General features: G+C 61.5%; 2 protein-coding genes across 7 annotated transcripts; both read left to right on the top strand.

Annotated features, from left to right (window-relative positions):
- The first annotated feature begins 4,318 nt into the window (after positions 1-4,318).
- LRRC8E (leucine rich repeat containing 8 VRAC subunit E) lies at positions 4,319-12,385 on the top strand. Of its 4 annotated transcripts, none has more exons than XM_060094250.1 (3): positions 4,319-4,405; positions 7,834-7,976; positions 8,614-12,385. In XM_060094250.1, exons 2-3 carry the CDS (start codon positions 7,839-7,841, stop codon positions 10,861-10,863), a joined length of 2,388 nt encoding a protein of 795 aa, XP_059950233.1. In that variant the 5' UTR covers positions 4,319-4,405; positions 7,834-7,838; the 3' UTR covers positions 10,864-12,385. The 4 variants fall into 4 exon arrangements, with proteins under 4 accessions (XP_059950233.1, XP_059950234.1, XP_059950235.1 ...); XM_060094251.1 differs by lacking the exon at positions 4,319-4,405 and adding an exon at positions 7,279-7,401; XM_060094252.1 differs by lacking the exon at positions 4,319-4,405 and adding an exon at positions 7,279-7,410.
- An 887-nt stretch (positions 12,386-13,272) lies between these two features.
- MAP2K7 (mitogen-activated protein kinase kinase 7) lies at positions 13,273-23,520 on the top strand. Of its 3 annotated transcripts, XM_060094245.1 has the most exons (12): positions 13,277-13,700; positions 15,634-15,681; positions 18,709-18,850; positions 19,030-19,096; positions 19,214-19,327; positions 19,400-19,519; positions 19,666-19,773; positions 19,869-20,048; positions 20,149-20,229; positions 20,355-20,497; positions 21,130-21,175; positions 21,298-23,520. In XM_060094245.1, exons 1-12 carry the CDS (start codon positions 13,577-13,579, stop codon positions 21,430-21,432), a joined length of 1,308 nt encoding a protein of 435 aa, XP_059950228.1. In that variant the 5' UTR covers positions 13,277-13,576; the 3' UTR covers positions 21,433-23,520. The 3 variants fall into 3 exon arrangements, with proteins under 3 accessions (XP_059950227.1, XP_059950230.1, XP_059950228.1); XM_060094247.1 differs by lacking the exon at positions 15,634-15,681 and having other exon boundaries at positions 13,276-13,700; XM_060094244.1 differs by lacking the exon at positions 15,634-15,681 and having other exon boundaries at positions 13,273-13,700; positions 19,030-19,327.
- Positions 23,521-23,557: the final 37 nt, after the last annotated feature.

The raw sequence follows: 23,557 nt of genomic DNA, 5'->3' as shown, positions 1-23,557 counted from the left end.
CTCGCACCTGATGAGGAGACAGACCGATCAGCATCCCAGGTCCTGGACAGCTAAGCTGCCTGCAGGGATCTGGGTCCTGGCACCTCTCGGTTCTTTCCCCAGCGTCGCCACCCATGCGCGCCCAAACCTCTGCCTGGATCTACTTCCTTCCCACCCACCCACCACTCACCAGCGCAGCTCCTCACGGTTGTTCCCAAGTCCCACCCTCACCGCCTTCCTCCAGGCCATGCCAGCCTCAGCCAACCCCCCTGCTCCCTCTCAGGACCGGAGATCCACCCCCCTACCCCTCGCCCCCTCAGGGACCCTGACCACCAGCGTCGGGACAGGGGACTGCCACAGGTTCCAGATGAAGGGGACGGGAGCACACGCCCAGGTCCCCCTCGCCAGCCACCAGCGCCGTCCCGGAGGGATGTCGGCACCTGCCGGGAGGAGAAGCGGCCCTGGCTGCCCGCGCACGGGCTCGGGGAGACAAAGAGCCGGGTCCCGAGCCCTTCCCCTCCCCCAGCTGGGCCCTGGTCCGCGCCACCCTTCCACCTGCTCGAGCCGAGCTCACCTTGGGCTCCGGCCTCCCGCCGCTCCACGCTGGGTCGCCTGGGGTGGGGCAGGGTGGGAGCGCCGCGGCGGCCGCGAGCGGAGGGCAGGCGAGGGGAGGGGGCGGCGGGCGGCGGCGCGGGGAGGCCGGCCGGCCCCTCGGCGGCGGGCGGGGGAGCAGGGGCCGCGCGCGCTGGATGCAGACCCGGCAGGCAGAGGCGGGAGCGCGCCGAGTAGGGCGGGCGGGAGCGCGTAAGAGGGAGGGGCTGCTTCTCCGCGGCCGCGCCTGAGGACCCCAGACACCCAACCGGTCGGGCTTCGAGGGGAATCCCTTGGGGTCCCGGACTCAGCCTAACCTCCTCTCCCCACCCCCTGCCATACACACCTGCCCCGGCCCCCACCCCAACTACTTGGCGACCAAGGCCCGCCTGGACGCGGATAGGTTGGGCCCTGGCAACCAGGGGGCGGGACCATCGCGCCTCGTGCCCAATTGACCAATCCGGCCGCTCGGTGTCCCAGGCCCTGTTCTCGCTTTTGCGACCGCAGGGGCGGGCCCCCGAGGATTCTTGGGGCTTCCGCCCCTCTCATACCCAAAGGGTTTTCACAGACCCCAGGAAACCTCGTACCTGGTTGGGCTGGGGGGACTGGTGGGAGAATGCAGCCCTGGGAATGTAGGGGTAGACGCCAGATTTGGGGGAAGAGAGGAAGAAAGGACAAGAGGGAGAGACGGAGGATGGTGAGAGATGACCCAGCCTTCTGCAGGGCAGAGCACCCCCCAACTCGCCACACCCTCCCAGGTCACACGAAGTCAAGTCAGCAAAGGCTTCCTGGCAGAGCCGGGCTTTGTGGGGATGAGATTATGGGGGGCCTGGAGGTGTAAAAACGGGTGCAAGAGGAGCCGAGAAAATCCCGTCTGAGGTTTCCCCGCCCAACTTGAGGGAGTGAGAGGTGTCATTTTGGTGACCCTCCAAACTGGTGCAGAGGCCTCATGGAGGACCTCGGTAGAGGACTGTGGCATTGAGGGGGTTGAAGCAAGAAGAGGAAGACGGCCATCCTCAGCTGCCCAGAGCTGGCCAACAGTGCCAGGTGCCCTCTTGCACCTCTGCTTATACTCAAGGCCACATGGTTCCCCACACACACACCGTGCTCTCTGCCCCCAAGCCCCATCTCTTCAGACTCTTAGCCACTCACTACCTCATTCCAAAGAACCAGCTCCCTCTGCCTCACCCCTTCCCCCATCACATTTGTACATACACACACACACAGAGTATCCACCATATGATTCCATTTATATAATATTCTGGAAAACACAAGCTAATCTATAGTGACAGAAAGCAAATCAGTGGCTATTGGGGACCGCTGGGGGAGGGAAACTTTTGAACCACCAATTGAAGCCACTCTGATTGATTCCTGACCCTCAGAAACTATGTGAGACAATAAATTCTTATTGTCTTATGGTGCTAGGTTTGGGGGCAATTGGTTACACAGCACAGTAATATGTAACTACCTCAGGCTCACAAAACCTTAAAAGCTGGGTATAAAATATCAAGTGTTGGTGAGAATGTGGAGAAATTGGAACAGTTGTGTACTGTTGGTGGGAATGTAAAATGGTGCAACCACTGTGATTCCACTTATATGGGGTCCCCAGAGGATTCAAATTCATAGAGATGGATGGTAGAATGGTGGGTGCCAGGAGCTAGGGAGAGGAATGAGGAATATGAATTCAATGGGGACAGAGTTTCAGTTCTGCAAAACAAAAAATGTTCTGAAGATGGATGGTGGCGATGGTTGCCCAACACTGAATGTACTTAATGGCACTGAACTGTAAACTTAAAAATAGTTAGGATGACAGATTCTATGTTATGTGCGTGCTCTACCACAATTGTTTAAAACCTGGACAGTGTCCATGTGGGAAAACTCACAAACTACCTGTGGGAATGTAAAGGGGGCAGGCTTCCTGGAGGACAACTGGAAAGCATTGTATGCGTGTCATATGACTGAGACATTCCACTCAAGCGTCTGTACCTACCTGTGGCAGTGCCATACAGCTCCTTCCATATCTCCTGAGCACCCACAGTCCCCACCTGCAGGAAAGTCAGAAGCGTCAGGGCCTTAACACTCCCTCCATCCCCCTCCTCAGCCACGACAGGCAGGAGCTGGTACATCAATGCTTCAACTCCCTCACCTCTTGGGTGGGAAAACTTGGAGGTGCGTCCTCCACCATCTCCAGAGCTCCCCAGCACAATGGAACCCCAGCTGCCCATAGTGGCAGCCTGCTCCTTCACCCTCATTAACACTACTGGCTTCCATCCCTTCCCTTCCCCACTGCCTCACCTTCCAGAGAAACTATTTGCATCTAATTCCTTGCCTCAGGATCTGCATCTAGAAGAGCCCGAACTAAGCATCCATCCGTTCCGTCCATCATTTACTGAATGCCCACTGTGTGCCAGGTACCATCCCAAGTGCTGGGGACACAGTAGGGAACAGAAGAGACACGTGTCTGGGGATCATGGGGCTTCGATTTCAGTCACTACAGAGACTCTTCAACAAGTGTGCAAAGCGTCATTTATGAAAACACTTATCCCAATATAAAGCTGGAAACAAACCGCCAGGGTATGGATCTCAAGGAGCTTCTCCCGAGGCTAGAGGAAAGGGAGAAACTATTCACCTCAAAAGGCCCCTGCCCCCTTGCTACCACTTCACCTCACCCTACATTGTTACATACACATTGTTACATGTGTCACAAACTGACATTACCTTGTTCCTTCCTTATTTACTTTCTTACCTCTGTCTCCGCCCACCCCACTCCACCCCCAATCCACACACACACCAATAGAGCAGAAGCTCTGAGAGAGAAGGTAACCTCGCTTTTCTTGTCCACACAATGAAGGTTTGCCTTTGGGCAGCCTGTGGTCGAGCCCACAAGGACTTCTTCAAGGGTCGCGCCCATTGCAGGGTTTCACAGGGGAACCCAACCCTCAAGGTTTCGGAGTGTCTCTACTCTGGTGAACTTGTTTTCTTTTCCCCATGGGAGATGGGTTCTCACTCTGCCACCTGGTCCAGGTCCTCTCACCCTTGAGTTTTGCAGACAGGGCAGATCAAGGTCAACTGTCGCCTAAGACCCAGCTCAGGCCTCCCAAAGTGGGGAGGAAATCGTGGTGGGGGGAGGCAGAGTCTCCCTTTGAGAAGCCGGCCTCCCAGACTGGACTCCAGCCCCGGCTCCCAGAGCCCTCTGACCCCCGTGCCCAACCCCACAAGGACCCGGGAGCAGCTCACTCCCTCTCCTCCCCCAGTGGAGAGCTTCCCCTGGCTGGGTGGTCAGAGCAGGAAGGGGGAAGCGCCTTGCCCTCTCTTGGGCCCTGGTCACTGATTCCTTGGTTGAGCCTCAAGGCCAGGTAGCTGCACCTGGGAGTGAAGGGAGGAGGACGGGGAGGAGGACTTCCACGCGTTCCTGAGAGGGTCTATACAGCTTGGCTCCCGGAAGCGTGCCTTCAGGTTGGCTTTGGGAGCCCAGCGCCTCCAGCCCTCCTCAGTTTCCCCCGTGCCAGGTTTGCCCCACTGAAGCGGAGCCCAGAATTCTACGGTCCCTGCTCCTCCGACCAGCCCCTCGCCCACCTCGGAGACATCAGGATTAGGATCGCCCTCCTCCCGCGATCCCGCGGTACCAGGAGTCGGGGGCGACCTGTGAGCGCCCAAAGGGAGGCGGGGCCGAGACGGCTGGTGGGCGGGGCCGGGCGGGGCGGAGCTGCTCCCGGCTCTTGTCCAGCTCGCCTGCCCGCCCTGACTCACCCAGCCTGTCCCGCGAACTCTGCGGGAGTCCCGGCCGCTCCGCTCCCAGGGACACAGGAGTTGGAACAAGCGTCCGGCCCGTGAGGTGAGTAGGTGGCTCTCCGCCCCTGGGGACCAGGTGGCGGGGTGAGGATCTGGCCCACGGGAGGACCGCCCCAGGTGCGGCTGGCCCTGTGACCTGAGTCCAACGCCGTCTGGGGCACAGAAGGAGCTGGGGGGTGGGCTGGGGGGAGCAGAGAGAGGCCCCGCCCTGGCCAGCCCAAGGGCGCCTGTCAGGGAGCCCGGCAGGCCTGGCCAAGGACGAGTGAAGATCAACAGGCTGGGGTCCACCCTGAGGGTCTTGACCGTGTTCCCCTCTCCTCCGCTGCTGACGACTCAGCCCTGTGAGTCCCTCAATTCCCAGATCCCTACCACTTGGGAGCCTCACCAGGCTGTCTCTTCTGGGACTCTTGAACCTCAAGACTCCCCAGACCCCCCTAGTCCTGGCAGGACAGCTTGGAAAAGTACTGGGTTGGGAGTCCCTAGGCCTGGGGCCCAGAACAGGATCTGCTACTATGGGGCCACCCTCCCCCAACCAGGCCACAGTTTCTCACTTGTGTAAAAATCCAAAGTTGGACCCTGTGTCCTCCAAGACCCATTTCAGGGCTGACAACAGTCACTGTTTCTTCTTTGCCCCTTAGCATGGGCTGTGGGTGGGGACGGTGTGGGATGGGGCGCTGGACCAGGAGCACCCGCCACCGCCACGTGTTCGGAGGCAAGCTGGGGGCTTGGGGAAGGCCTGAGGGAGAAGCAGCAGCAGGGGTGAGGCATGGGTGAGCGGAGCTAAGGCTGGGTAGGGGGCATGTTCCTGGCCCTAGGCTGAGCAGGACAACTCAGCCTGCTGGGCAGAGCAGCCATCCTCCCTCCATTTCTTCTCTGCCTGAAGGAACCCCTTCTGAGGTTCTTTTGGCAAAGATGCTTCATCTCAGCGAGACGTTCTCGCTCAACAACGTGATCAGACAGACGGGACTTGGGGGTCTCGCCTCGAATGCCACTTGTCACAAACTGTGACACCTTGAGCAAGTTATTTCACTCTCCTGAGTCTGGAAAAGGAGGGTCCCAACATCCCCGCTCCCAGGGCTGGGATAAAATGAGACACTGAAAGCATCTGGTGGTCATAAGTTCTCTGCTCCCACACCCCCATGAAGCCTTCTCCCCAAGCCCTCCCACCAGCCCTGTTCAGACACAGGGGGGCCAGCCTTGTGTCTGGGGAAACTTAATGGCAGGTTCGGGACGATCAAGATTGAGTCATGGAGACAGATAATGATAACCCCATGTCTGCTTCTGAGGCTGTTGTGTATACACTTTGCTCTGGGGGCGCATCCTCTGGGCCATCTGCTGGGGACCCTGGGTGTGTCTCTGCCTTCTTGCCTTTGATTGTGGACCCGGGATGGCCAGTGGGGAGCTTCCACCATTGTGAGATGGGTCCTGAAGGGTGGCAAGGCCTCGGGGGCAGGAAGTTGGTCCCTGCCCGTGTGTGTGGCATTTTTGCTAACAGTTACCATTCTCAGGTGAAGCAGCTAAGCAGTGTCCCTCGCAGGGGTAGGTGGCCAGGGCAGGGAGAACAGTGGGTGGCCAGAACTGGAAGAGGGCATACGGCCGGCTCCCTGGTCCTGGGTCTCTCCTCAACTTAGTGTGTACTTGCCCTTTGTACACACATGCCCTGAGGTGCACACGCCAGAATGCCCCCAGGGTGTCCCTTTTGGTGGCTGCAATTTGGCTCCTGGGGGCTGTTGAGCTGCCCTGAGTGTGTTTCTAGCAGATTCCCTGGTGTCTGAGCCAATGATGCACTGGAGGCAACTTTACTCAGCTTGTTGTTTAGGACACGGTGTGAAACTGAGCACGAGGGATGGGCCATTGGGTGACGTGCTCTGTGCTCTGTGCTCTGTCTGCACACCCCCTTGCATGTGCCGGCTGCTGGGTGAGTCAGGGCCTGAGTCAGGGGGCCCCCCGGAGACTGGGTGTGGGCAGGCGTGTCCCTGACCCTTATGTATTATCCCTGGTACTGAGGTGGGAGCCTCTGATGGGATTAAGGGCTGTGGCGGACTGCCCTGACTTCAGCCTGGTGGGCGGGGCCTGCATCCCATATCCCCGCCCACTTCCACCTTGTCCTCACTCAGGAGTAACCCTAAGGCCTTCAAGGGTTGTGGGGACCAAAAAGGGAGGCAAGGAGGTGTCAGAGCGATTGACTGAGGTGTGGGACAGAGGCCAGTTTCCCTCCCACCCAGGAGAAGGGTGGGAGGCTGGAGGACCGGCTCGTGGCCCAGATGCCTCCCTTCTTTGCCCAGCCTGTGCCCAGTGACAGGCTATCAGGATGAGCACCGCAGGCCGCAGGAAACCTGCGTGATATAAAACAGGATCTTTATATTTGGGAGCATGGGTGCTGGGGAGGGGGGCAGACTGCCTAGGAGCCCCCTCCGAGGCTGTGAGGGGCTTGCTGCCTCCCTTTCCTTTTCGCCCCTCCAGCCTCGGAGATGGGGGAAAGGCTCCCGACTGCCTGTCAGGGAGGGTGATGTCCTGGCCCGTGGCCCACGCCTCCGTGTGACTTGCGCCTGGCTGTCTGTATCTGGAATAATGATACCTTGGTCTAAAATGAAAGCCTGGGACAGACAGAGTGGGCTGGCCGCCCAGGAGCCTGGCAGCCCAGCCCTGTCCCAGTCGTAGGTGTCACCCTGGCTCTCTCCCTGTGAGTTTTCCATTTCCTCATCCTCTGCCTCGTCCTCGCGCCCCCCTGCCCCTGCCTCTCAGAGGCCAGGTCTCTGTTTTCTGCCGCAGATCCTAGGCACTTGCCCCGCTAGAAATCCAGGTGTCCTAGTCACTCCCACCCCCCAGGGCTGACCAGCCATCAGCTTTGCCACTCCCTGCCCCTGGGGCCCGTAATCAGAACCAGGCTCCAGCCGGCTTTTCCGGTTGGAGGTTGGAGGTGGTGCCCGGAGCGCCCCTGAAGGGGGTGCGGGGCCCACGCCCCGGAAGTCCCCGAGTCTTTGGGACTCTCTCTGGTCCAGTGGTGGAGGGAGCCGGGGCTGGCCGCCTGGATACCGGGTACCTGGGGTCAGAGAAGCAGAGCGAAGTGTTTCCAATTGGCGTCAAGGGTGGGAGGAGATGCCTGGGCTCCGGGAGAAGGCTACACGGGCAAGCTGTGGAGCAGCGGCCCCGTGGACTGCCCCTCCTGAGCTCTGAGAGGGCAAGCAGAGTCCGACCGGGACAGGGGTCCCTGGGAGCAGAGGTGGTGAGGACAGTAGCTGCCCGGCTCCAGGAAGGAGGCGAGGTCTGTGGGGGGAGGGGAAGGAAGCGCACAGCGTGTGGGTTCTGCCAGAGTTTGGCAGGGCCGAGCGCGGATTGGGAGCAGATGCGTGTGTCTGGCTCTTCTGGGGACCCGGCACCAGGCGCCCTTTCCTGAGGGTCTCTCTCTGCCCCCTCCACTTCCTGCCTGAGGGTCTCTCTCTGCCCCCTCCACTTCCTGCTCTCCCACAGGCGGGATGATTCCGGTGGCGGAGTTCAAGCAGTTCGCGGAGCACCAGCCCGCCTTCAAGGTGCTCAAACCTTGGTGGGACGTGCTGGCCGAGTACCTCACCGTGGCTATGCTCATGATCGGGGTCTTCGGCTGCACCCTCCAGGTAAGGGGCGGGGCAGGGGCGGGGTCTCTAGGGGCGGGGTCTGGGAGGTTCCAGAAGTCTTCCGTTACCATCTCTTAGTTCTGGAGACTGAAAGCCTGAAATCAAAGTGTTGACGGGGTTGGTTCTTTCCGAAAGCTGTGAGGGAGAATGAGTTCCACGCCTCCCTTCTAGACTCTGGTGGCCTCAGCTTTCCTTGGTTTATAGATAACGTTCTCCCTGTATCTTCCAAAGCATCTTCCGTGTGTGTACGTCTGTGTGTCTGTGTGTGTCTGTGTCCAGATTTCTCCCTTTTATAAGCCCAAAGTCCTATTGGGTTAGGGCCCACCCCCAATGACCTCATCTTAACTTGATTACATCTGCTCTGGAAAGACTATTTCCAAACAAAGCAACATTCACAGGTATTTGGGGGTTAGGACTTCAACATCTTTTCGAAGGACACAAATCAACCCAGCTCTTTTTTTCAGACAAAGTCCGATGCTCAGAGGTTTATTGACTCTTCCAAAGCTGGGGAACAAACTGGAGACAGTTGGGGGTTGATGGAAACCTCTCTTGCCTTCGGCCTGCTTCCTCCCCCACCCCACAACTTCCCAGGCCGCCCCAGATCCTTCACCATCTTTCACCCTCTCTCCCATCCCAGGTGACACAGGACAAGATCATCTGTCTGCCCAGTCATGAACCCCGGGAGAACTTATCAGAGGCCCCGTGCCAGCAACTGCTGCCGCGGGGGGTCTCCGAGCACATGGGGGACCTCCGGGAGTTGAGCGGCCTCAGGAACAACCTGGACCTGCAGCAATACAGCTTCATTAACCAGCTCTGCTACGAGACGGCCCTCCACTGGTACGCCAAGTACTTCCCCTACCTGGTCGTCATCCACACGCTCATCTTCATGGTCTGCACCAGCTTCTGGTTCAAGTTCCCCAGCACCAGCTCCAAGATTGAGCACTTCATCTCCATCCTGGGCAAGTGTTTCGACTCTCCGTGGACCACGCGGGCCCTATCCGAGGTCTCCGGGGAGAACCACAAGGACCCTGCCGCCGCCGGGCGGGCAATGGTGACCATGGCAGCAGCGGCGGCAGGACCGGGGAAGGCAGGTGAGGGTGAGAAGGGGAAGATGCTGGCGGAGCCCGAGAAGGTGGTGACGGAGCCACCGGCTGTCACCCTGCTGGACAAAAAGGAGGGTGAGCAGGCCAAAGCCCTGTTTGAGAAGGTCAAGAAATTCCGCATGCACGTGGAAGAGGGGGACATCCTGTACACCATGTACATCCGGCAGACGGTGCTCAAGGTCTGCAAGTTCTTGGCCATCCTGGTCTACAACCTCATCTATGTGGGGAAGATCAGCTTCCTGGTGGCCTGTAGGGTGGAGACCTCGGAGGTCACGGGCTATGCCAGCTTCTGCTGCAACCACACCAAGGCCCACCTCTTCTCCAAGCTGGCTTTCTGCTACATCTCCTTCGTGTGCGTCTACGGGATCACCTGCTTTTACACACTCTGCTGGCTCTTCCACCGGCCCCTCAAGGAGTACTCCTTCCGGTCCGTGCGGGAAGAGACGGGCATGGGCGACATCCCCGACGTCAAGAACGACTTCGCCTTCATGCTGCACCTCATCGACCAGTACGACTCACTCTACTCCAAGCGCTTCGCTGTCTTCCTCTCTGAGGTCAGCGAGAGCCGCCTGAAGCAGCTCAACCTCAACCACGAGTGGACGACTGAGAAGCTGCGGCAGAAGCTGCAGCGCAACGCCTGCGGCCGGCTCGAGCTGGCCCTCTGCATGCTCCCGGGGCTGCCCGACACGGTCTTCGAGCTCAGCGAGGTGGAGGCCCTGCGGCTGGAGGCCATCTGTGACATCACCTTCCCCCCAGGCCTCTCGCAGCTGGTGCACCTGCAGGAGATCAGCCTGCTCCACTCGCCGGCCAGGCTGCCCTTCTCCTTGCAGATCTTCCTGCGGGACCACCTGAAGGTCATCCGGGTCAAGTGCGAGGAGCTCCGAGAGGTGCCCCTCTGGGTGTTCGGGCTGCGCGGCCTGGAGGAGCTGCACCTGGAGGGGGTCTTCCCCCCGGAGCTGGCCCGGGCGGCGACCCTCGAGAGCCTCCGGGAGCTGAAGCAGCTGAAGGTGCTGTCTCTGCGGAGCAACGCCGGCAAGGTGCCCGCCAGCGTGACCGACGTGGCCGGTCACCTGCAGCGGCTCAGCCTGCACAATGACGGGGCCCGCCTGCTGGCACTGAACAGCCTCAAGAAGCTGGCGGTGCTTCGGGAGCTGGAGCTGGTGGCCTGTGGGCTGGAGCGCATCCCCCATGCCGTCTTCAGCCTGGGCGCACTGCAGGAACTGGACCTCAAGGACAACCACCTGCGGTCCATCGAGGAGATCCTCAGCTTCCAGCACTGCCGCAAGCTGGTCACACTCCGGCTGTGGCACAACCAGATCGCCTACGTCCCCGAGCACGTACGGAAGCTCCGGGGCCTCGAGCAGCTCTATCTCAGCCACAACAAGCTGGAGACACTGCCCACCCAGCTCGGCATGTGCTCTGGCCTCCGCCTGCTGGACGTCTCCCATAACGGGCTGCACTCCCTGCCGGCCGAGCTGGGCCTCCTCCAGAACCTGCAGCACCTGGCTCTCTCCTACAACGCCCTGGAGCTTCTGCCCGACGAGCTCTTCTTCTGCCGCAAGCTGCGGACGCTGCTCCTTGGCTACAACCACCTGAGCCAGCTCTCGCCCCAGGTGGGGGCCCTTGGGGCCCTCAGCCGCCTGGAGCTCAAGGGCAACCGGCTGGAGGCGCTGCCGGAAGAACTCGGCAACTGTGGGGGACTGAAGAAGTCGGGGCTCCTGGTGGAGGACACCCTTTACGAAGGGCTGCCGGCAGAGGTGCGGGACAGGATGGAGGTGGAGTGAAGCCAGGGAGGGGCGGGTTGCAGTAGAGTCCTTCCAGGATGCTACCACCCTGGAATCTCTACTGTTATCTTCAAGGGAGGGGACCAAGTGAGCCCAGGCCAGAAGAGGAGGAGCAGACGTGCCAGGCTGGCGGAACCCAGGCAAGATCCTGGGATCGGTTTGCCTGGGAGGCTGTGGATCTGGGGTGGAACATCCTGGAGGGATTAACTCAGTCATAAGACTCTCAGAGCAAAACCACACCTGTGTCTTTGGCTAGCTGGCCTGCCCCCAGCCCTGGGCCAGAGCTGCTGCTCCCCCAACCCACTCCGAACATTCTGGCTCAATCAATGCCACATATGGGGGTGGGGCTCATCCCAATGGGATTTCAACCCTCTCTTCCGGACCAAAGCATCTTATCTCTGGGATTCTCTCCCAAGGAGGGGACACAGACGCAATGGACAAGCTCCCCCCTCCTCCACCCCCAACTTGGATGTTAATCCCCTATTTATAAGTTGTTTGCTATGGACACCTGAACTCAGAAAAATGGTTTTCATATTTGGCTAGGCATCAAAATCAACATCACCAAAACAAAACATCCCAGGCCCCACCCCTGAAAGACTGACTCAGGAGCTTTGCCTGGAGGCCAGGAACTTGCCGGTAAATATAAGCATCCCAGGTAATTCTGACACAGACAGTCCCAGGCCTGTGTGTTGGGAAATGCTGACCTACAAAGTAGATATCTGGGTGTCTAGAGCAGGGATTCTGAACTTTTTTTTATTTTTTATTTTATTTTTTATTTTATTTTTTTATTTTTGGCGGTACATGGGCCTCTCACTGTTGTGGCCTCTCCCGTTGAGGAGCACAGGCTCTGGACGTGCAGGCTCAGCGGCCATGGCTCACGGGCCCAGCCCCTCCGCGGCATGTGGGATCTTCCCGGACCGGGGCACGAACCCACGCCCCCTGCATCGGCAGGCGGACTCTCAACCACTGCGCCACCAGGGAAGCCCCTGAACTTTTTTTTAGATCCCTAGATGCTTTGAGAAATCTGACGAAAGCTGGGCACCTCCTTCCTCAGGAAAATGCTCACGTGCACATCCATGAAAAGTTCTGCAAACAACTTGAGGCAATCAACAGATTCCCCCAGATCCCCTAAAGGGCTGTTTATGGACATCCTAAGGATCGGGGACCCCAGGTTAAGAACACCTGCTGTGGAGGGTACATTTTTCTGAAGACAGGCTGGGACTTTGTCTTTCAAATGTTCCCTATGCAAGGGAGTGTATATCAGTGGGTGCTTAATAAATGATACTATGAGAACTATAATCTTGATCCCTTCTGTCCACTCCTGTCATAGTCTAAGACTTCGATTCCACCAGACCAAGAACAGGCAAGTGGCGACAGTCACATTCCAGAATCAAGGGTATGAGTTTATCCTGGAAGCAGAGGCAGAGAGAGACCTCAGCTAACCAGGAGAAATCAGGTGGCATCGTCTGCCTAGCTTTTTTCCTGGAGAACCGCTCTTCCTCTACCTTCCCTGTTAGTCTCCCGGCACCACAGTTTTGGATCTGCTCCACCTGTAAGTTGTCACCAGAGGAGTCGCCACAAGCCTTCAACGCCCATCACAGTGTCCCTGTGCTGGAGCGGGCAGGGTACAGCCTGCCCAACCCTGACCTCCTGGGATCACCACCTCCATGGTGTCTGCAAAATGCGAGCCTCCTCCTGGCACCAGAGAGCAGAGGCAAGGTGCTCTCCGGTGGCCCCAGGGTTCCAGATGGGGGCACTTTCCCAGCACTCTTCAGACCAGCTAAAGAAAATGTGTAGGCCGCGGAGGCGCCAGGTAGAGGCACCAAACCCCGGGGGCCTATCTTCTGCGTTGTCCAGGAGCTGGGCGCAAATCCTGGGGGCAGGGCAGTTGAGGGAAGTCTCAAATGTCCCACGCAAGTCTGACATGGAACTCTCTGGCCTTGACCTTGGCCCCCCTCCCGGCCCCCTCCTCGCCCCGTCGCCGAGGTTAGGGGTCACGCCACTGGATTCCCAGCGTCCTGACAGTGGCCCGAGCCCTACCCCGCCCATCCTACATGTCCTCGGCCAACCCTGAGCCTGCTGAAATGGAAAGGGCTTGCCCCGGGTGCCTAATTATGGTGAGGAGGCAGCAATTAAGCGTTAACAGGGATCCTAATGAAGCACTGTCCGAGATGAGAAAGGCAGTTCCGAGAGGGAGTGGGTGCCAGCGATGGCCGGGCCGGGAAGAGAAAGAACGAGGCTGAGGACACACAACCATGGCGACCACCGGGGACAGCGACAGGAAAGAAAGAAAAAGAAAAAAAAAGAAAAGAAAAGTCACGAATGCGCATGCGCAGCAGAAGCCACGGGCGTGACCTCCTCTCCTCCTCTGTACGCTTGCGCGCTGCTTTCTCCGCCCACCGCTCTAAGCGGAACGATGAGTGGGTTTCCACACAGCGCCTCTTGCCGGAGCTCTCGGGAACTCACGCATTCGCCTCACACTGAGAGGATTCGCACGTTGCCAGCAGCGAGCTCTAGGCGGCGTCATCCCTCCGGCCGGGACGAAGCACGCACGCGCGGAAGTTCGCACGCGGGAAGGGCGGGTGTGTACCGTGAGCATGCGCCCTGCTGAGAGAGACGGCGGCTCGGCGGGGTCATCCGAGCGCAGGCGCAGTGCGGTGTTTGTCTGCGGGACTGACGGGCGGCCGGGCGGTGCGCGGCGGCGGCGGGGAAGATGGCGGCGTCCTCCCTGGAGCAGAAGCTGTCCCGCCTGGAAGCAAAGCTGAAGCAGGAGAACCGCGAGGCCCGGCGGAGGATCGACCTCAACCTGGATATCAGCCCCCAGCGGCCCAGGCCCAGTAAGCACGGCGGCGTGGGGGAGGGGGCGAGCGGGGCGGGGCGCGCGCCGCGGGAGGCCCCGCCCCCGCCTCCAGGCCCCGCCCCCGCTTCCGGGGCGCTCTAGCTCCTCCTCTCCGACCCGCTCCCCGCTATCGGCCAGCGGTGAGAGGGTCACAGTGACCCGGGAGGCGTGGGGCTCCGCGGGTTCCCGGGCAGCCCTCCCCCTGCCTGGAGGTTCCCCCTTAACGGGGCCTGGGAGCCTAGTTACCCGGCTCCAGGCGAGGCCCCCCCACCTGATGACCCGCCCCCAATCACCGGGATCCTCGGAGCCTCTGTCACCTACCCTGAGCCTTGCTTCTCCTACTTCATGCGACCGTGACCACATCCAGGTCCTCCGCTAACATGTACACATTCCTTTTCACCAGCTGATTCTACTCCCGCCATTTCAGTGATTGTGTCAAGAGGTTCCCCCACCCCCCACCCCCGCTCCGCACCTGGGTCCTTGTCATCGGGGTTCAGCAGATGATCCACTCACGCTCACACACGCGCACCTGGCCAGGGGACACCTGAGGTCGCTTGACCATATAACCATCCCTGTGGTTGTGTCTGGTGCTCCATTCTCCCCCCTCTGGGATCTTGTCATTGGGCTCAGCGGACTCCCTCCCACATACAGTTTACCCACATACACCAGGCCCCTTCATACTCCTCTGACTCGTTTCACTGTTGCCATCTTTCTGGCTCTTCCAGAAATAAACACGCAACTCCCAAGCGTGGCGACTTTGTCACTTAGAATCAAGTGACTTCCCCATTCTTACCCACACCCACCCAGCCCGGGGACACCTGAGGCCAGTGCGACTCTATCTAGGCATCCCAGGGCACATGCACCTCCTTTCTGATCCCACAATCCCAGTGCCTGTCTCCCTGGTGTCTTGTCATCTGGAGTCAAGAGCTACCCCCCAGCACCCACACCTGGCTCGGAATCACTGTGACCACATCTAGTCTCCTTGTGATTTCCTGCATGATCCCCTCCCCATATCCTTGAAGCTCAGAGGGAGTCAGATTTTTCCCCTCCCTACAGACCTGCTGAACAGCAGCCCACACACATGCTTTCTGTTTTTGTTTTTGGACGCACCGCGCGGCACGTGGCATGTTAGTTGCCCCACCGAGGATTGAACCCGTGCCCCCTGCATTGGAAGTGCAGTCTTAACCACTGGACCACCAGAGAATTCCCCTGCCCACACACCCATGCCTTCTGTGTCTCTCTTGACCCAGCAAATTGCTCTCCTTTTTCTCCCCTCTGATACGACTCCTGTGGCTTATGTAGCTCCCTGTGGGGTCATCCTGACAGGATGGGGAAGACACCTCCTCATCTGGGTTCCCCCAGCACTGCCTGCTCACGCAGCCTGGCGCCCCCATCCTTGTGTAGGGTCCACTCCCCATCCTCCCTTTCCTGACCTGGGCCCGTGTGGGTTCCTCACTGGATTGGGGGTGTATGTGTGTGTGTGTCTCTTGGGGCCCAGAAAAAACCCCGAGGTGGCCGTGCTGGCATTGGACACTGCCTGGGGTAGGAAGGACTGGAGGGTCCCCGCTGGGCTCTGCAGTGCTGCTCCCCCTCCAACCCCAGCGTGGACGAGACAGGCCTGGGTACGGGGCCTGGGGTGCCTTGCGGGGTGGCTGTCCCAGATGCAGAGCGAGGCACGGTGAGACCCATGGTGAGCAGGCCCCGGGGAGCCCCCTCCAGGCATCTGTGTCTATGTCAGCTCCATCCCATCCTCCCAGTTCTCCCATCTCTGTCGGTTTCTACCCATCTCTGCAGTTTGGTGCCGCGTGCCTCCCCCTCCTCTTCGTTATGATTTGATTTGATTTCTTTTCTTTTGGACAAATCGGTTGTTTCCGTTGTGATTTATCGTGGTGTTGTTTTTTTTTTTTTTTTTCTTCCTTTTCCCCATCCAGTTATTGTGATCACTCTAAGCCCTGCTCCTGCCCCGTCCCAACGAGCAGGTACCAGCCTTTTTATCATCGCTGCTTGGACCTCTGCACCATTGACCTAACCGCTGCCCCGGCCGCAGAATGCCATCCTCCCCTTCCCCCTCCCACGTGCTCCGTGTGTGCGTGTGCGCGTGCGCATCCCCCCTCTCACCCTCACTCTCTGTCCATCCACACCGTCCACGTCCGGCCCACGCGGCCACTTCCTCTGTCTTCTCACCTCCCGCTCCTCCCTTCCTCTCGGGCTCAGGTTTGGACTCCCTGGAGGAGGAGACAGACTCCCTCACCGGCCGGGAGTCTGTCGCCTGCCAAGGGGGTCACGAGTGTCCGTGCGTGTGCCTGCAGGCGTGTGCATGAGCGGGGGGAGAGAGAGCTGGGCTCTGCGCCTGCTCATCCACCTCAGCAGCCCAGCGGACCCGTGTCGCCCCCTGGGCTGAGCTGTGCTAGGCTTGGACTGAGTCCCTGTCCTCTTGAGGCTGGAGCACCCCAGGGGGTGGGGGGCCCTGGGGCTTGGAGGGCTGTGAGCACTGAGGGCCTCCGGGCGGGAAGTGGAGGAGGCCCTGGTGCCTTGGAGGGAAGGCCAGGTGGAGCAGGGAGCAGGGTTGCGGTCAGGAAGCCTCTGGAGAAGGTGGAATTTGAGCAAAGTCTCCTGGGAGGTGGGGGCAGCACAGGGATGGAAGTGGAGGAAGCAGCCCCCCTAGGGGCGGAGCGCAGGTGCCAGTGGGTCTGGGAGCAGATGGGTGTGGGACATGCCTGTGCAAAGGGCGGGGGTGCTGAGAGAGATGGGGTGGGGGTCTGGCCTCGTTGGTCCTTGTGTGTGTGAGCAGGACTAGGTTGGGAAGTGTGCGTGGGGGGGGGGTGTGTGTATGTGCGTGCGCGTGTGTGTCGGAAGGTGAGGGGCTCTGTGGCTCTGCTGGAGACCTTGTGGCATGTCATCTCCCCATCTGCGTGGTTTTGTGCCATGCCCTGTGTGCGTGTGCCTACGTGTGTCGACGGACAGCCTGGTACGTGTGTGGCTCCTGATGGCCGCATGCCCCCCCCCTCCAGCCCCGTGTCCTTTCTCGTTCTCTCTCATTTATTCTTCTCTCTCTCTCTTTCCCCTTCAGCCTCTCGCTCTCATTCTGCCCTCCTGACCTGCCATGGGCCTGGTACCACCTCTGTGACTTCTGTTCTCAGGGTCTTTGTCTACCTCTCTCCACCCCACCTTAGCCACCCTGCACCGGCCCCACTCACACGCCTACCGTGCGTCAGTTTGTGGGGCCGGCTGGAAGGCTCTGTCCCCCTACAGTCTTGGCCACGGGTTCTGGGGCAGCCCTCAGAGGGCCCGGTGGACTGTGTAAGGGAGGGGACCGACAGGACACCACACCGAGAGGTGTGGGGAGGAGAGGGCTGTGGTCCTCCCTCAGAAAGGGGGCCCTGGTGCCCCCAGGGAATCTGAACCTGACAGGGATCCAGGGTCCCGGTGCAGGGGGAGCTCGAGGGTCCTCGGGAGCCCCGGAGGTTGTCCAGCCAGAGAGGGAGGGATTAGGACTGGGATTCTGGCCCCGGCAGAGCAGAGCAGCAGGGAGGGCACGGGAGGAGAGGCCTCCGGGCCAGTGGAGGGGACTGGGCCCAGCCACGTCCCCGGGGTCCCTAGAGCTCTTCCATCACTCCCGCCAGGCCCTCCTAGGACTACAGGCCAGGCTCATAGACCTGCCCCTCGCTCTGGCCGCGGTCAGGGTTGCAGGCCAGCAAAGCGCCCGGGCACCAGGTGCTGCACCATACCCGTTGATCACTGGGCCCACGTCACCAGGTGCCTGGAGGACTGTGGGAGGAGAAGGTGGGCCGTGTGGGAAGTGTGGAGAGAGAGGAGGGGGCGTCAGCCAAGGGCTAAGGAGACTGGCAGGCCCCCAGCTCCTGGCCTGCTCTCCAGGGGAAGGTGAACCTGGGAGGTGCTTGTAGCCTGCAGCCTCCCCAGCCAGGGTCTCCCCTTCTGGAGGCCGAGTGCCAGGGTCTCCGGCGTTCAGGGGTTCACTGGAGGGTAGTCACCCTGGCCTCCACTCCCCACCCTGGGGCCTGCCCAGCCCGGAGGCTCCTCATCCCTTAGGGAATCTGCTCTCCTTTCCCAGGCCCCTCCCCGGCCTGTCTGTGCGGCGCCTCCTCTGGGCAGCTGGGCCCCAAGTCTCAGCTCCCGTCTGTCTGTCTCCTGCCCTTCCGTCCCCTAATGCTGCCTGCCCGTCCTGGGGTGCCCGCTGCCTGCCCGCTGCCTGCCTGCCTGCCTGTAGCATGCCCGAGCTGTCCGCATGCAGGCTTCTGGAAAGAACCGAACTCGCCGCCTGGCCCGGCCCCCGCCCCCCACGTCCCGCTGGCCCTTGGAGGGGCTGTGCCACCTGGATCCCCTCACCCGGAGGACGCAGGCCCAGCCTGGGGTCCTGCCCCTGCCTCGTCAGCCCTAGCTCCGCAGGCCAGGCCGGGAGGCTCACCGATGAGCCCGCTGGCCAGAGGGCGGCCCTCCCTGACCCTGAAACAGAGTGCTGGGCGAGGCAGCTGGAAGCCTGGGTCCCTTGCCCACTTTCTCCCCAGGGTGGTCCAGCCAAGGTCAGCGCTGCCCACAGCGCCAGAGCTCGGGCTGATCCCAGCGGGCATTCCTGCCTTGTGTGGTCCAGAGTGTGGGCGTGGTGGCCCTGGGCCTGCTTCCCGGGCAGAGGTGGGGAGGAAAGGGACACAGCGGGGAGGCTGCCTGCCCGAGGGACAGCATCCGCCTCTGGGCCTCCGTTTTCTGTCAGGGGAGGCTTGGGGATGAACCCTTAGCCTCTGGGGACCACCCCACCTCAACAGCCCACCGCAAGCCCTTCCAGGTGGGAGGAGTGGGCGGGGGGCGGGGTGGGAAAAGGCACTCTGAGAGTGGTCTGGGAGCGGGGAGCTCCTCCAGCCCAGCAGGGCAGGGGGCTGTGCCGCCCTACCTGAGGGATGCCAGGGAGGGGAAGATGAGGGTGCCAGGCCCTTGAGTTGGAGCCAGCTGGGAGCTAACCCCCTCCTCGCCCCTGGTTTTCACCACCCCAGCCCTGCAGCTCCCACTGGCCAATGATGGGGGCAGCCGCTCACCGTCCTCCGAGAGCTCCCCGCAGCACCCCACGCCCCCCGCCCGGCCCCGCCACATGCTGGGGCTCCCGTCAACCTTGTTCACACCCCGCAGCATGGAGAGGTGAGCGGCTAGGGTGGCCAGTGGGAGGGCCGGGAGGTTGGGGCCGGGGCGGGGCGGGGTGCAGAGCCAGCCTCAGGGAGGAGCTGGTGAGCTCTGTGGAACCCTGTGTGTTAGGGGCTGGGGTGGCCTCAGGTTGGTCAGGACCCCCATTCAACGGCACCCACGCTCTGTCCCCTCAGCATCGAGATTGACCAGAAGCTGCAGGAGATCATGAAGCAGACGGGCTACCTGACCATTGGGGGCCAGGTACCGCCCTTCCCTCGGCCCCCCCCAGGGAGGGTGGGCAGGACGCAGCTGGTAGGTCTGGGCTGGGGGTGGAGGGCAGAAGCCCGGTGGACCCCCAGCCCTGGCTCTCCTCGCCAGCGCTACCAGGCGGAAATCAACGACCTGGAGAACCTGGGGGAGATGGGCAGCGGCACCTGTGGCCAGGTGTGGAAGATGCGTTTCCGGAAGACGGGGCACGTCATCGCTGTCAAGGTGAGCCCGCCCCCGCCCCGGGTGGGCCCCGCGCCCCAGGCTCGGCGCTAAGGCCCCTGCTGTCCCGTGCAGCAAATGCGGCGCTCGGGGAACAAGGAGGAGAACAAGCGGATCCTCATGGACCTGGACGTGGTGCTCAAGAGCCACGACTGCCCCTACATCGTGCAGTGCTTCGGGACCTTCATCACCAACGTGAGCCGGCCGCCCGCCCCCCAAGCTTCCCGTGCTGGTCTCTGAGCCAGCCTCGTGCCCCCCGCCCCTCCCCAGGACCCGAGCCTGTCTGGGGTGGGCAGGAGGGTACAGCCACCCCGCCAAGCCGCCACCTGCTGTCCCCGCAGACGGACGTCTTCATTGCCATGGAGCTCATGGGCACGTGCGCCGAGAAGCTCAAGAAGCGGATGCAGGGCCCTATCCCTGAGCGGATCCTGGGCAAGATGACAGTGGCGGTGAGCAGCTGGGTGGGGCGCAGGCGGGCAGGTGGCCCCCCCCCGCCAGGCCCTGTCCCTGCCATCACTGGTGCCCTCCTCTGCCCGCGCCGCAGATCGTGAAGGCACTCTACTACCTGAAGGAGAAGCACGGCGTGATCCACCGGGACGTCAAGCCCTCCAACATCCTGCTGGATGAGCGGGGCCAGATCAAGCTCTGCGACTTCGGCATCAGCGGCCGCCTCGTTGACTCCAAAGCCAAAACGCGGAGCGCAGGTTGCGCTGCCTACATGGCAGTAAGTGGGGCCCGGCAGCGCCCGGCGGGCAGACGTGAGGGGCGGTGTACCCACCCCAGCCACAGGGGTACATCCACCCTCTCCTGCTTCCCACCGGCAGCCTGAGCGCATCGATCCCCCAGACCCCACCAAGCCCGACTACGACATCCGGGCCGATGTGTGGAGCCTGGGCATCTCCTTGGTGAGTTGGGGCCCCTGCTCTCCGAGGCCAGGGGTGGGGTCTTCTCGGAGTACAGAGGCAGGTGGCGGGAAAGGGCAGGATCGTGTCCTCCTTGGCCGGCCCAGCCCTGCCCATCTCTCTCCCAGGTGGAGCTGGCGACGGGACAGTTTCCCTACAAGAACTGCAAGACGGACTTTGAGGTCCTCACCAAAGTCCTACAGGAAGAGCCCCCGCTCCTGCCCGGTCACATGGGCTTCTCGGGGGACTTTCAGTCCTTCGTCAAAGACTGGTGAGGGGACTTCCCTGGTGGCACAGTGGTTAAGACTCCACGCTCCCGATGCAGGGGGCCCGGGTTCGATCCCTGGTCAGGGAACTAGATCCCACATGCCGCAGCTAAGAGTTAAAGACTGCTGAGGAGCCCCAGCCCCGCCCTCCGCTCTGGAAGGCAGGGCGAGGTCAGATGTGGCCCTGCACCCAGGCCACTGGGGAGGGGAGAGGGGCCCCAGGATGGGGTGGGGGCTGGAGCCCGAGCCCCGGGAGCTAGGAGTGGGGTTTGGACTCAGCCTGAGGGGACACCTGGCCCCAGGGGTATTTGGCAGGGTGGCCCTTGGGCTTCACCTTGGGGGAGCTGTGAACGAGCAGAGGCGCCCCAGGGCTAAGGGCTCTGAGTGTCCTGTACCAACTGGCAAGAGTAGCGCACGCGGGATGTCCACGTTGGGGCCTCCCGTGGGGGAGCCCACCCACCTCTCCCATGGGCATCTCACAGCGCACATTGGGCTTCTGTCACGTTGGGGGCCCAAGCGCAGGGCCGGGAGGGTGCAGGCTTCTGCCCACAGATCTTGCAGACCCGACTCAGCCACGAGGGCGGCCAGGCCCCTCCTCCCTGCTCTCACTTCTCTTCCTTTCCTCTTCTCCCTCCAGCCTTACTAAAGATCACAGGAAGAGACCAAAGTATAATAAGCTACTTGTGAGTACCCGGGGCCCTCCCCAGCCCCCATCCTAAGCCCCCCGCCACACTGGACGCCGGGCCTGAGCAAGGCCAGCAGGGAAGACGCCCTTGCCCTAAGTGCCCCGCCTTGGGCCCCACAGGAACACAGCTTCATCAAGCGCTACGAGACGCTGGAGGTGGACGTGGCGTCCTGGTTCAAGGATGTCATGGCGAAGACCGAGTCGCCGCGGGCGAGCGGGGTCCTGAGCCAGCACCACCTGCCCTTCTTCAGGTAGCCGCACAGCCCACTGGGGGCCGGAGGCGTGGCCACCGGCCTCCCCTTCCCCACCCGGCCACCCAGCTGCCCGCCAGGGGAGCCCTGGGACCTGGACGGCCGCCGAGGGCTGAGGACAGAAAGTAGGGGGCGCCGACCCACCCCTGACTCCCTGCCCACCAGCCGTGGACAGATGGGCCCGCCAGGCCCCAGCCCTTCCCGTCCCAGGATCAGCCGGCTGTGCGCATCCCCCCCGACAGACACTGTGAACGGAAGACAGCAGGCCGCGAGCAGACTCGCTATTTATTCAGTTGTAACCTCTGGGCTGGGGCGGCCCCCGGGGGCCGGGAGAGAGCCGCCCGTCCTGTCCCCGCCCCTCCACACCGCGCTGTCCCGCTGCCGCCTCGCACGCACATGCACCCTGGCTCCGTCTCCCTCTCTGTCCCCTCCCTCTCTACCTCTCTGGCTTTCCCTGTCTCCCTCCCTGCCTCTGCCTCTCTCCTGGCCCAGGCCCTGCCACCCCCGGCGGCACCCCTGGGTCCGTTTAGGTCTCTGGCAAGCCATGAGTCAGTTGGCTGGCGTCCTCGCCCTGGGCAGGCAGGCTGGACGTTGTGACTGCAGCCAGACCCGGGCTGGTCTCTCTCTCTTTCTCTTTTTGATCTCAGGGGGTCCTTTTTGGAGTTTATCGTATTTTATTGTACTTGGTGGGGTGTTTGGGGGGTGGGGGGAGGAGAAGAGCTTGTTCTCATGGGGTTTGTCGGTACCTTCAGAAACTTTTACCAAAGTCATGTTTAGCTGCTTGTGGCAGCCCCCCCCCCGATGGCCCATGGGCGCTGGGGGGCTGGGGGCCGAGCCGTGGGGGCCTGGGCCACCCCGCCAGGGAGAGACTAGTCCCAAAGGTGGGCTCTCTGGGGGCGGGGTGCTGCTCCCTCGGGGCTGGAGACTGGCCACAGCTTGTAGGGGTGAGTTGAGGACCTCGGGGGGTGTGGAGGGAGCCCAAGGGGCCGTGGCCACACAGGGTGGCCTTCAGGGAAGGCAGGCGTGGGGCATGGTGGAGGGCAGCAGGTGCCGGTGAGGCAGAGGCAGAGGAGGGAATGGGTGACAGGAGCGGGGCCCATGGGGCCTGGGGAGGCAGGGATTGAGGGCACGTGGAGTGGACGTGGGGGTCTGAGGATGTGTGACAGGGACAGAGGTGGGGCAGGCCGAGGGCTGGGGGTGTGGAGGCAGTCACGCCCTCGTAGTGGCCCTGAGCACCCCTCGACTCACCCAGAGCTGGCCAGTCCCCAGCCCACGCTGAGGCCCCGGCCCCGACATCCCCGGGGCCCTGGGGAGCAGCCAGAGCAGGAGGGGGTGTGTTTCCTTTTTGTTGGTGATGCATGCAAATCAAGTGGACAACGAAATAACAGAACAAAAAAAAAAAAAGAAAAAAGAAAAAAAAACTCCAGAAAAACCACAAAAAGCAACCAACACCAAAGGTGAGGAAGTTCGCTGGATGTAGCTGAAGCAATCTAGACTAGGCATCACTGTACCCTCCATCTATCTCACTGACTGTAGTTACTAGGATAGTCACAAAACGCCGCATGTTTTAAAAAGTACTCGAAGTCATCTTTTCTCTGTCCCCCCTCTGGGGGGTGGCCACCTTCTCTCGCTCCAATCCCCTTTGTGAGGGGAGTGGGGCAGGGTGCGGGGCCAGTAGGCCTGGCCCCCGCCCTCCCTCATGGGCCCCAGCCACAGGGGCCTTTGTGGGTAGCCGGGAAGGTCGCGTGGCTGGCCCCAAGGGCCAGCTGCCTGAGTTTATTTTTATTTAACTTTCTGTTCTGTGAGTGTGTGTCGGCCCGTTCCCCCTCCCCGCCTTCAGTGTTAAATGGGAGCCTCTCCTTCCCCCCTGCCTTTCCCATGTCTCCCCCCCCACCCCGCCAGTCACCAGTCACCAGCCATCCCTCTCCATCAGGCAGAGGGTGAAGTGGGCAGGTGGGGCCTGGGGCGGCCTGGGCCCAGCCCATGGTCCACAGCCCCTTCTCAGGCCGCCAGTACTGCCCCATCCCTTTTTAAAACGAAACGCCCTCGTTTGTAAATCCTTAGACGCTTGAGAATAAAACCCCTCCCTTTTCTTCTGCGGTGTCTGTGGTGTGTGTCGCGAGCCTGGC

The sequence above is a fragment of the Mesoplodon densirostris genome, chromosome 3 (genome assembly GCF_025265405.1).
Source record: "Mesoplodon densirostris isolate mMesDen1 chromosome 3, mMesDen1 primary haplotype, whole genome shotgun sequence".
NCBI lineage: Eukaryota > Metazoa > Chordata > Mammalia > Artiodactyla > Ziphiidae > Mesoplodon > Mesoplodon densirostris.
Note: the sequence above shows the minus strand (reverse complement) of the source record. Positions and strands in the feature narration are given on the sequence as shown.